At 45.9% G+C, this 13,331-nt stretch overlaps 1 protein-coding gene across 1 annotated transcript in view; it reads right to left on the bottom strand.

Moving 5' to 3' along the window:
- RBL1 (RB transcriptional corepressor like 1) overlaps nucleotides 1–13,331 on the bottom strand; it is a 389,513-nt gene that overhangs the window by 276,834 nt on the left and 99,348 nt on the right. Inside the window, 1 exon segment of the mRNA XM_030211607.1 lies at nucleotides 9,815–9,864. Within this exon segment, the coding sequence (XP_030067467.1) occupies nucleotides 9,815–9,864 (50 nt within the window).

The raw sequence follows: 13,331 nt of genomic DNA, 5'->3' as shown, positions 1-13,331 counted from the left end.
CTTTCCTCCCCTCTATCCATGTCCAGCATTTCTCCTCTCTTCCCTCCCCTGTATTCATATAAAGCAATAATTCTCTCTCCCCTCTCCTCCATCCAAGTCCAGCATTTCTCCTCTCTCCCGCCAAACCCCTCCATCCATCCATTTCCAGCAATTCTCCTCCATCTCCTGCTCTCCTCTATCCATTTCCAGCATTTCTCCTCTCTTCCCTGCCCTCCCCTCCCATCCATGTGCATCTCATTCCTGTCTTCCCTCCCCTCCATCCATGTCCAGCATGTCTCCTCTCTCCCCTGCTCTCCCCTCCCATGTCCAGAGATTCTCCTCTCTCCCCTGCCCTCCCCTTCCATCCATGTCCAGCAAATCTCTCTTCCCTGCACTCCCCTCCCATTCATGTCCAGTATCCTTTGGCTGTGTTTTCTCTGGGCATCTCTTCCTTCTTTCCTTGTCTATCATTGTCACTACATTTCAATCTTTCCTAAAATGAAGAAAAAAAAAACCCTTGGCTCTGAAAATAGTGTGATCTGACTGTTTCATTCTGCTCTGCATATAGTGTGCTCTGTTTTAATCTGCTCTACATATAGTGTGCTCTGTTTAATCTGCTCTGCCTGTTGTGATTTGATTGTTGTTGTTTCTAACTGGTTTATTTATATTTGTAAATCTGAAAAGGAGATTTCAGATTTCAAAACTGCTAGCAAGTATTAGAACTTTTTTCCTTTCCTGAAGATAGGTTTTAAAACAAACATTCCACAGGTTTTAAACTTTAAGCCCCCCCCCCACCCTGCCCCTCAACCCACCCACCCCAAGACTGACACTTTCTAAATAAATTTCCTAAGTATTCTACTTATTACAAATTAACTCCACCGAAATTACAACTGCCTCTGGTTGCCTATGTATGGCTGAGGAGTAAAGTTAATCTTGCACAGTATTAACCCCATCATAGCATACCTGTTCATTCCCATTCCAACAAACAGGATGACTTTTATTCTCTGTAATAATTGTGGTGTTTCAGTTTCAAGGCCAATTATCTGGAGACTTAAGGCTTGTCCTGTCTGTCATCAGCTTGCTAGTTTAAAACAGGAGCTCAGTAAGGTAAAACAGGAATTAGATGCACTTAAAGCAGCTTCTAAGATTACACAAAACCATACAGCACAGAATCAAGCCAAATTCACACCACTGCCTCCAAGGATAAAACCACCTAGGAATAGATGGTTCACAGTAGGCTCAGGCAGACTTCGCTATGTGCACCAGAGGCATCCGCCCTCACAAGTGTTGCCCCTACAGAATTCTTTTGCTCCATTACAGCATGGTGATGATCCTGAAAATAGAACTGAGGCAGAAGAGAAAGAAATGAAGTTGGAACAAAAGGATATGAAGGTACCCAAAGAGAAAAGACAACCCCAAATCACAAATGTTGAAGCACATACCAGGAAATGTACATGGAAAGCGATGGCCACAAATGCTCGCAGTCTAAGCAATAAAGTTCATGACCTTCAAGCCCTGATGCTTGAGGCAGACTTAGACATTGTTGCAATCACGGAGACATGGCTAAATGGTTCCCATGAATAGGATGCAAACATACCAGGCTATAATCTGTTTAGGAAGGATAGAGAGAGTCGTAAAGGTGGAGGAGTAGCTCTATATGTGAGAAATGATATCACGGCGACCGAAATGACAGGGACCTGGGGAAAGGAAGAAGCGATATGGATCACCTTAAAAAGATAGGATACAACCTCTATACACGTGGGTGTTGTCTACAGACCTCCGAAACAATTGGAGGAATTAGATAAAGACCTGATCGCAGATATTCAAAAGTTGGGAAACAAGAGAGAGGTGCTGTTGCTGGGAGATTTCAATCTGCCGGATGTAGATTGGAAGGTTCCCTCTGCGGAATCGGAAAGAAGTAGAGAGATTGTGGATGCTTTACAAAGCGGTTTGCTCAGACATATGGTGACGGAACCCACGTGGGAGGGAGCGACACTGGATCTGGTGCTTACAAATGGGGATAGCATGTCAAATATCTGAGTGGGTGCCCACCTGGGCAGCAGTGACCATCAAACGGTTTGGTTTGATATTACAGCTAAAGTGGAGAGCGGCCACTCAAAATTCAAAGTTCTGGATTTCAAGCATGCTGACTTTAGTAAAATGGGGGAATACCTGAGGAAGGAGATGATGGGCTGGGAGGAAATACGAGAAGTGGAAGGACAGTGGTCCAGGCTAAAAGAAGCTATAAATAGGGCCATGAACCTTTATGTAAGGAAAGTAAATAAAAGCAAGAGAAAAAGGAAACCGATATGGTCCTCCAAGCAAGTGGCTGAGAAAATAAAGGCTAAAGAGTTGGCGTTCTAGAAATACACAAAAACTCAAGAAAAGGAACACGAGGAGGAATACAGGATGAAACTGAAAGAAGCCAAGAGAGAGCTACGTCTGGCGAAAGCGCAAGCGGAAGAACAAATGGCTAGAAATGTAAGGAGGCGTGACAAAAATTTCTTCAGGTATATAAGTGAAAGGAGAATGACTAAAAAGGGAATTGTGAGACTAAAAGATACTGCGAACCGCTATGTGGATAATGATGAAGAAAAAGCAAATTTGCTAAATAGATACTTTTGTTCTGTTTTCACAGAAGAAAATCCTGGAGAAGGACCGCGATGGACTGCAAAAAGTACAAATGAGATTGAAGTGGATACAGCACCGTTCACAGAAGAGAGTGTGTATGACCAACTTGAAAAGCTAAAGGTGGACAAAGCCATGGGACCGTATGGGATCCACACCAGGATATTGAGGGAGCTCAGAGAGGTTGTGGCGGGTCCTCTTAAAGATTTGTTTAATATATCCTTGCAGACGGGAGAGGTTTTGACACAAGATATCTGGTGAGGATAGGCAATTACAATTGGTATAACTAATTGAACTAGAGCACATATACCAGACCATTGTAATGGCAAAATGGGATATAGAATTTTGGTCCCACAATACCACCATACATCAGAACGTGGGATAGAGAGGCTAGAGAAATTAAGCATTGGGAGGTCAGAAGAGTCAAAAGTATCAGAACAATGAGTAACATTTCCTAAAAAACGAGAATATCTCTGAGTAGTGTAGCGTCGCAAGCATATAGAAAAGGTCAGATTAAAACGCACACCAAAAGGAGGAGGAAACAAGGAATTAAAAGTTAAAGGTGGATACAAAGAGTAAATAAAGTTGCATGAAATTGAAATTGGGTGTTCAGAAGTAAAAGACAAGAGCATACACAAACAAGTGTTATAATGTCTGAAATTAAAAGGAAAGGAAAATAATTCAGGTGTACTAAAGAGAATGGTCATGTGATGGGCCAGGTACTTTGTAACGATATCATTCTTAGATTCAGTATCCCCTGTAAAATTACCACAGACAATGGAACTCATTTTGTCAATCAATTAATGCAGAATTTGACTTCCAAACTGAATATTACCCATCACACTGTCTGTGTTTATAGACCCACCAGCAATGGGTTAGTTGAAAGATATAATGGTCTGCTGAAAACGAAACTCAGACAGTTGATGGCAAATGGTCTTAAGAATTAGCTCGAAGCACTGCCTTTGGGCATTGCTTTGTTTGCGTGCCGCTCCTTCTACCTCACTCAAATTATCCCCATTCCAATTATGTACTGGACGTCGTATATGTTTCATTCCTGGCAATCCCACTCATCACTTGCCCGATACCTATTCAGTATATTGGAATCAATTACAGAATGTGATAACTGCCTTGTCCTCATTTTCCTCTGTTTCTAGTGAATCTGCTCTTGCACATCAATTCAGCGACCTCCTCAACCTTCTCTCGAAAAAGGTCATTCTCCCCCCCCCCCCCCCCCCCCCCATAGGGCATCCATCAACATCTGCTGAACAGAATGTTCTCAGTCAGAAACACGCAGTCATGAGAGCCTGTGCAATGCTATACTCTGAGAAGAGATCCTGGATGCCACGTCAAAAGTGTCGTAGGTACCCCTGGCCAAGAACTTACAACACACCTTCTATTGCTTGGCCAACTGGCGTACCGACTCGGCCTGCTCTGGAGGGAGAGATTCAGCCAAGTCCAGTAACTTATGTACCGAGTCCCGCAAGTTCACGCTCGTAAAGAGCTGGTAAGAATGAATAAGGGACACGAGAATTGAAGACTGGAACATCTTCCTCCCAAAAAAAGAGTCCAAGGTTCTACTTTCTCTGCCTGGGGGCATCAAGGCATAGTCTCTAATACTCTTGGCCCTTTTGAGAGCAGATTCCACCACCATGGAATTGTGAGGCAACTGGGGCCTACTAAAATTAGGCATACTGTGGATCCGGTACATGGTGTTGATCTTCATGGGCAGAACATGGACTGACAAGAGCGGACTTCCAATTCCTATTGAGGACTTCCTGGAGTACCTATTGGACATGGACAGTCACAGCCTCCCTAGGAGGAGACATAAAGTCCAGGACCTCAAGCATCTTAGCCCTGGGCTTGTTCTCCACTTCTAAAGTAAATGGAACGGCTGCAGGAGGAGAATTTCACCTTTCAAGTGGAGGGGAGGGTTCAGAGGTGATGCCATAGGACTCATTCGAGGAGAAGTACCTTGGATCCTCCTCCGACTCCCATGAGCATTCCTCATCGGTGTCAGATAAAACCTCCACATGGGAGTGTCGAGACTGAGCCTGCCTCAACGTAGAGGAACCATGTCCCCAAGAGGGACATTGAGGAGCCTTCTCCTGCCTTGACCCCATCAAAGCTTCCCCCACCGACGTCAAAGGAGTACCGTCAAGGGTGGCAGTCTTCACTGGTACCACATGTGATACCGGCGCTGGAGGCCACACCACAGGCTGAGGTCCAAGCAGTGCCACAACAGGAGGTACGGCAGGTGCAAGCACCCTGGTACCATCGCACACCATTGCATGAGGCCATCCAGCAGTTCACGTAACAAGGACTGGATATGATGCTTCTCAGGTGCCAAGTCTCTCGATACCCTGAAGTTCCTGACACCATGCCTAGAGAAGGACCACTGCCTATGCTTCTTAGCCTTCGCCCGGAAGCTTGGCACCGAGACTCCTTGGTACCAACGAGAACGACATCGAATCCTCATGTCACCTCGGGGTCAGGTCCGACACTGGTCAGTCCTGTGGGCCCTGTCCCGCAGATGGCGTCAAGACAGGTGAAGGCCTACTTGCACTACTGCTCCCAGCGTCCATAGGTCTCAAAGTACCCATACCTGGCGCCGATGCCGTCTTCGATATCGATGCCAACCCCCAATATTGATGCAAGCGACAAAGACTTGGACTTGGCTCTAAAAATATTTTTCCATTGAGCCTCTCTGGACACGCAAGTTCTGTTGTTCATACGCACATAGAGGACACAGTTAGAAGCGCTAGTGGCCTAGTGGTTAGGGTGGTGGACTTTGGTCCTGAGGAACTGAGTTCAATTCCCACTTCAGGCACAGGCAGCTCCTTGTGACTCTGGGCAAGTCACTTAACCCTCCATTGCCCCATGTAAGCCGCATTGAGCCTGCCATGAGTGGGAAAGGACGGGGTACAAATGTAACAAAAAAAAAAAAAGGGCTATGGTTGGGCCCTAAGCACTGAACACACCAAGAATGGGTGTCTGTGCCAGAGATGGTCTGATTGCACTGGGTACAATGTTTAAAGCCACTGGGAACTTTGGAGGACATGGACGGAAAAACTTCTACAGCAAACTCAAACAGCTCAATGGTGCCAGTAAAAGGGGCAAAGGCACCAAGAAAAAAAAAAAAGAGACAGGAAAAATCTGGCCAAAGTCGAAACCTAAACACGACCCATTGACCAGAAAATAAAGGACACTTTAAAAAAAAGCAAAATAACAAAAAAAAATATTAAGGGAAGAGAGGAAAAGGGGACCCCAAGATGGGCAGAAGAAAAAAAAAAATCTTCCCAAAAATAAGGCACCAAAAAAGCTCTTTGACAGGGTGCATGAAGAGATGCCAACAAAACACAGCCCCTCTTCACCATGGTAAAAAAAAGAACTGCGAGAACTGCGCCCTTGCGGCGGGCGGGAAGGCACTCGCGGTGAAGCTCTGTTTTGAGATTCTTAGAAGCTCCAGACCAGGCAACGCAGGACCGTGCTACCCACTTGTGAGAATAAATAGGCCTGCTTGTCCTCAGAGAAGTGTCAGTTCCTTCAAACTGTCATAATTAAATACCATTTCTGGCATGGGTAGATCCCTTACAACTTCCTCAGTAAAGACCAATGCAAAGAATTAGTTTAGCCTTTCTGATATGGCCTTGTCATCTCTTGAGTGCTCACCCTCCCTCTTGCCCACTGTCATCTAATGACCCAGCTGATTCCATCACAGGCTTCTTGCTTCCAATATACCTGAAAAATACTTTATTATGAGTTTGCCTCTACGGCAAGTTTCTGTTCAAGTTCTCCTTGTAAAGTTTGCCTATTTGCAGATGATACTAAGATCTGTAAGAGAGTGGACACCTGGGAGGGAGTGGAAAACATGAAGAAGGATCTGAGGAAGCTAGAAGAATGGTCTAAGGTTTGGTAATTAAAATTCAATGCAAAGAAATACAAAGTGATGCACTTAGGGAATAGAAATTCACGGGAGACGTATGTGTTAGGCGGGGAGAGTCTGATAGGTACGGACGGGGAGAGGGATCTTGGGGTGATAGCATCTGAAGATTTGAAGGCGACAAAACAGTGGGACAAGGCGGTGACCGTAGCTAGAAAGTTATTAGGCTGTATAGGGAGAGGTGTGACCAGCAGAAGAAAGGGGGTGTTGATGCCCCTGTATAAGTCGTTGGTGAGGCCCCACCTGGAGTATTGTGTTTAGTTTTGGAGGCCATATCTTGCTAAGGATGTAAAAAGAATTGAAGCGGTGCAAAGAAAAGCTACGAGAATGGTATGGCATTTGCGTTACAAGACGTATGAGGAGAGACTTGCTGAACTAAATATGTATACTCTGGAGGAAAAGAAAAACGGGGGTGATATGATACAGATGTTCAAATATTTGAAAGGTATTAATCCGCAAACGAACCTTTTCCGGAGATGGGAAGGAGGTAGAACTAGAGGACATGAAATGAGATTGAAGGGGGGCAGACTCAAGAAAAATGTCAGGAAGTATTTTTTCACGGAGAGAGTAGTGGATGCTTGGAATGCCCTCCCGCGGGAGGTGGTGGAAATGAAAACGGTAACGGAATTCAAACATGCGTGGGATAAGCATAAAGGTATCCTGTGCAGAAGGAATGGATCCTCAGGAGCTTAGTCGAGATCGGGTAGAAGAGCCGGTGGTGGAAGGCGGGGCTGGTGGTTGGGAGGCAGGGATAGCGCTGGGCAGACTTATACGGTCTGTGCCAGAGACGGTGGTGGGAGATGGGACTGGTGGTTGGGAGGCGGGGATAGTGCTGGGCAGACTTACACGGTCTGTGCCCTGAAAAGGACAGGTACAAATCAAGGTAAGGTATACACAAAAAGTAGCACATATGAGTTATCTTGTTGGGCAGACTGGATGGACCGTGCAGGTCTTTTTCTGCCATCATCTACTATGTTACTATCAGTGCTTTGTATCTAACTTGACAGTATTTATGCTTTTTCCTGTTTTTTCTTTGAGATTCTATTTTTCATTTTGTTCAAAGATGTTCTAATAGCCTCTTCTAACTCACCTTTTAACTATGACAGTTGTCAATGTCCTTCCTCCTGTTTTTTTTTCTCCTTTCTTTTTAATATGTGGACTATAACCGCTGTGTGTTTAATAAGATCATCTTGGAACCAAGTCCAAACCTGACATAAAACTCAGAAATACTCGAAAACCCTAACTAGATGGTGCTAGAGGGAAAACAAATAAGAGGTCCACATGCAACCAACATTTGAAGATTAAAATCAAATCACAAAATGGGAGGACAGAAAAAAGTTAGTATAAGACAAAGACTGAGGAAGTCGCGCACAATGGTGCAAAGAAGAAACTTTGAATGCGTGTGCGATATGGCCTTTTAAAGACTTCCAGAACTAGTCAAACTGGAAAAAAAAAGTCTTTTTTCCTTCATGGGATCTATCAGATGATGTCACCCATTGTTATCTGCTTCTTATAATTTTTTTTTTTTTGTTACATTTGTACCCCACGCTTTCCCACTCATGGCAGGCTCAATGCGGCTTACATAATATACAGTGGGGGAAATAAGTATTTGATCCCTTGCTGATTTTGTAAGTGTGCCCACTGACAAAGACATGAGCAGCCCATAATTGAAGGGTAGGTTATTGGTAACAGTGAGAGATAGCACATCACAAATTAAATCCGGAAAATCACATTGTGGAAAGTATATGAATTTATTTGCATTCTGCAGAGGGAAATAAGTATTTAATCCCTCTGGCAAACAAGACCTAATACTTGGTGGCAAAACCCTTGTTGGCAAGCACAGCGGTCAGACGTCTTCTGTAGTTGATGATGAGGTTTGCACACATGTCAGGAGGAATTTTGGTCCACTCCTCTTTGCAGATCATCTCTAAATCATTAAGAGTTCTGGGCTGTCGCTTGGCAACTCGCAGCTTCAGCTCCCTCCATAAGTTTTCAATGGGATTAAGGTCTGGTGACTGGCTAGGCCACTCCATGACCCTAATGTGCTTCTTCCTGAGCCACTCCTTTGTTGCCTTGGCTGTATGTTTTGGGTCATTGTCGTGCTGGAAGACCCAGCCACGACCCATTTTTAAGGCCCTGGCGGAGGGAAGGAGGTTGTCACTCAGAATTGTACGGTACATGGCCCCATCCATTCTCCCATTGATGCGGTGAAGTAGTCCTGTGCCCTTAGCAGAGAAACACCCCCAAAACATAACATTTCCACCTCCATGCTTGACAGTGGGGACGGTGTTCTTTGGGTCATAGGCAGCATTTCTCTTCCTCCAAACACGGCGAGTTGAGTTCATGCCAAAGAGCTCAATTTTTGTCTCATCTGACCACAGCACCTTCTCCCAATCACTCTCGGCATCATCCAGGTGTTCACTGGCAAACTTCAGACGGGCCGTCACATGTGCCTTCCGGAGCAGGGGGACCTTGCGGGCACTGCAGGATTGCAATCCGTTATGTCGTAATGTGTTACCAATGGTTTTCGTGGTGACAGTGGTCCCAGCTGCCTTGAGATCATTGACAAGTTCCCCCCTTGTAGTTGTAGGCTGATTTCTAACCTTCCTCATGATCAAGGATACCCCACGAGGTGAGATTTTGCGTGGAGCCCCAGATCTTTGTCGATTGACAGTCATTTTGTACTTCTTCCATTTTCTTACTATGGCACCAACAGTTGTCTCCTTCTCGCCCAGCGTCTTACTGATGGTTTTGTAGCCCATTCCAGCCTTGTGCAGGTGTATGATCTTGTCCCTGACATCCTTAGACAGCTCCTTGCTCTTGGCCATTTTGTAGAGGTTAGAGTCTGACTGATTCACTGAGTCTGTGGACAGGTGGCTTTCATACAGGTGACCATTGCCGACAGCTGTCTGTCATGCAGGTAACGAGTTGATTTGGAGCATCTACCTGGTCTGTAGGGGCCAGATCTCTTACTGGTTGGTGGGGGATCAAATACTTATTTCCCTCTGCAGAATGCAAATAAATTCATATACTTTCCACAATGTGATTTTCCGGATTTAATTTGTGATGTGCTATCTCTCACTGTTACCAATAACCTACCCTTCAATTATGGGCTGCTCATGTCTTTGTCAGTGGGCACACTTACAAAATCAGCAAGGGATCAAATACTTATTTCCCCCACTGTACTTGTGACATGCACTATAAATCCTTAACTATTGCAATAAGATCATAGGCATTAAATTAAAAAAAGCACAATACAATACTTACTTATTCTCAGTAAAGCTGGAAATATCCAAAATACAGTCACCTTTTAAAATCTGAAAGCAAAAGTAAAAAATATTTTAACAAAGCAGCAGATATAAAAGGTGGCTAGACAATGGGAAGGGAGTATTTAGTGGTGAGGTAGCTATTTAAACTTTACATGTCTAACTTAAATGTTTAAAACTATATTTTTCAATGGCACATCTGTAAGTACTGGCTTTGAAAATCCACATGTAACTTTAAACATCTACCAAAGTTAAGGTGAAATTATGTGTCTTAACTGATAATTTCCTTTCCTTTAGTCAGTACAATTCACAACTGGAGAATATATTCAACTGAAAAATGTAGTCCACACTCAAATGAAACAGTGGAATAATGAAAATTCTTCACTAAGAGGAGTCAATATAATTCACATATACTTCATACCAAACTGTATTGGAAGAAAAAGCTTCAGTAGTTGCTGGAATTGACTGGGAGATTATCTACATTCCTTTTATCGCTACTGAGCGTTTCCAGTAACTACTGAGTCGCTTTCCTCTAATATTATAGAAGATCAGTTTAGGATGAATTATATGAGAAGTATATTGACTCCTCATAGTGAAGAATTTTCATTATTCCACTGTTTCATTTGAGTGTGGACTTTCCTTTAGTTGGGCCATACTGTTCTGAATAAATGGGTGTTATCCTCTCCTACCAGCAGATGGAGGCAGAGAAAACTGATCTTTTCCAGGCTGCTCATCAGTACAACCTGCGGGTACTCGGTGAAAAGTTCCAGTATGCATCTGCCAAAGCAGCAGCACACCCCCTTTGTAACACGCAACCGAGACCCCATCAACCACTGCAGCTGCAATGTCGAGTGAAGCGAATGCTACATACCTGTAGAAGGTATTCTCCGAGGACAGCAGGCTGATTGTTCTCACTGATGGGTGACATCCACGGCAGCGCCTCCAATCGGAACACTTTATTAGCAAAGGCCTTTGCTGCGCACCGCGCATGCGCGGCCGTCTTCCCGCCCGAACCGGCTCATGTTCGTCAGTCCCATATGTAGCAAGACAAAGACAAGGGAAGACACAACTCCAAAGGGGAGGCGGGCGGGTTTGTGAGAACAATCAGCCTGCTGTCCTCGGAGAATACCTTCTACAGGTATGTAGCATTCGCTTTCTCCGAGGACAAGCAGGCTGCTTGTTCTCACTGATGGGGTATCCCTAGCCCCCAGGCTCATTCAAAACAACAAACATGGTCAATTGGGCCTCACAACGGTGAGGACATAACTGAGATTGACCTAACAATTTATCCAACTAACTAACTGAGAGTGTAGCCTGGAACAGAATAAACATGGGCCTAGGGGGGTGGAGTTGGATTCTAAACACTGAACAGATTCTGAAGCACTGACTGCCCGAACCGACTATCGCGTCGGGTATCCTGCTGCAGGCAGTAATGAGATGTGAATGTGTGGACAGATGACCACGTCGCAGCTTTGCGGATCTCTTCAATAGTGGCTGACTTCAAGTGGGCCACTGACGCAGCCATGGCTCTGACATTGTGAGCCGTGACATGACCCGCAAGAGCCAGCCCAGCCTGGGAGTAAGTGAAGGAAATACAATCTGCTAGCCAATTGGATATGGTGCGTTTCCCCACAGCCACTCCCCTCCTGTTGGGATCAAAAGAAACAAACAATTGGGTGGACTATCTGTTGGGCTGTGTCCGCTCCAGCTAGAAGGCCAATGCTCTCTTGCAGTCCAATGTGTGCAGCTGACATTCAGCAGGGCAGGAATGAGGACGGGGAAGAAATGTTGGCACGACGACTGGTTCAGATGGAACTCCGACACTACCTTCGGCAAGAACTTAGGGTGAGTGTGGAGGACTACTCTGTTATGATGAAATTTGGTGTAAGGGGCCTGGGCTACCAGGGCCTGAAGCTCACTGACTCTACGAGCTGAAGTAACTGCCACCAAGAAAATGACCTTCCAGGTCAAGTATTTCAGATGGCAGGAGTTCAGTGGCTCAAAAGGAGGTTTCATCAACTTGGTGAGAACGACATTGAGATCCCATGACACTGTAGGAGGTTTGACGGGGGGCTTTGACAAAAGCAAACCTCTCATGAAGCGAACAACTAAAGGCTGTCCTGAGATCGGCTTACCTTCCACACGGTAATGGTATGCACTGATTGCGCTAAGGTGAACCCTTACAGAGTTGGTCTTGAGACCAGACTCAGACAAGTGCAGAAGGTATTCAAGCAGGGTCTGTGTAGGACAAGAGCGAGGATCTAGGGCCTTGCTGTCACACCAGACGGCAAACCTCCTCCATAGAAAGAAGTAACTCCTCTTAGTGGAATCTTTTCTGGAAGCAAGCAAGATGCGGGAGACACCCTCTGACAGACCCAAAGAAGCGAAGTCTACGCTCTCAACATCCAGGCCGTGAGAGCCAGAGACTGGAGGCTGGGATGCAGAAGCGCCCCTTCATCCTGTGTGATGAGGGTCGGAAAACACTCCAATCTCCACGGTTCTTCGGAGGACAACTCCAGAAGAAGAGGGAACTAGATCTGACGCGGCCAAAACGGAGCAATCAGAATCATGGTGCCTCGGTCTTGCTTGAGTTTCAACAAAGTCTTCCCCACCAGAGGTATGGGAGGATAAGCATACAGCAGGCCTTCCCCCCAATCCAGTAGGAAGGCATCCAATGCCAGTCTGCCGTGGGCCTGAAGTCTGGAACAGAACTGAGGGACCTTGTTGTTGGCTCGAGATGCAAAGAGATCCACCAAGGGGGTGCGCCAAACCTGGAAGATCTGCCGCACTACCCTGGAATTGAGCGACCACTCGTGAGGTTGCATGATCGTGCTCAACCTGTCGGCCAGACTGTAGTTTAGGCCTGCCAGATATGTGGCTTGGAGCAACATGCCGTAATGGTGAGCCCACAGCCACATGCTGACGGCTTCCTGACACAGGGGGCGAGATCCGGTGCCCCTCTGCTTGTTGATGTAATACATGGCAACCTGGTTGTCTGTCTGAATTTGGATAATTTGGTGGGACAGCCGATCTCTGAAAGCCTTCAGAGCGTTCCAGACCGCTCGTAACTCCAGGAGATTGATCTGTAGATCACGTTCCTGGAGGGACCAGCTTCCTTGGGTGTGAAGCCCATCGACATGAGCTCCCCACCCCAGGAGAGACGCATCCGTAGTCAGCACTTTTTGTGGCTGAGGAATTTGGAAAGGACATCCCAGAGTCAAATTGGACCAAATCGTCCACCAATACAGGGATTTGAGAAAACTCGTGGACAGGTGGATCACGTCTTCTAGATCCCCAGCAGCCTGAAACCACTGGGAAGCTAGGGTCCATTGAGCAGATCGCATGTGAAGGTGGGCCATGGGAGTCACATGAACTGTGGAGGCCATGTGGCCCAGCTATCTCAACATCTGCCGAGCTGTGATCTGCTGGGACGCTCGCACCCGCGAGACGAGGGACAACAAGTTGTTGGCTCTCGTCTCTGGGAGATAGGCACGAGCCGTCCGAGAATCCAGCAGAGC

This window comes from Microcaecilia unicolor, chromosome 8 (genome assembly GCF_901765095.1).
Source record: "Microcaecilia unicolor chromosome 8, aMicUni1.1, whole genome shotgun sequence".
Classification (NCBI taxonomy): domain Eukaryota; kingdom Metazoa; phylum Chordata; class Amphibia; order Gymnophiona; family Siphonopidae; genus Microcaecilia; species Microcaecilia unicolor.
The sequence above is the reverse complement of the archived record's forward strand: the minus strand, read 5'-3'. Positions and strand labels throughout refer to the sequence as shown.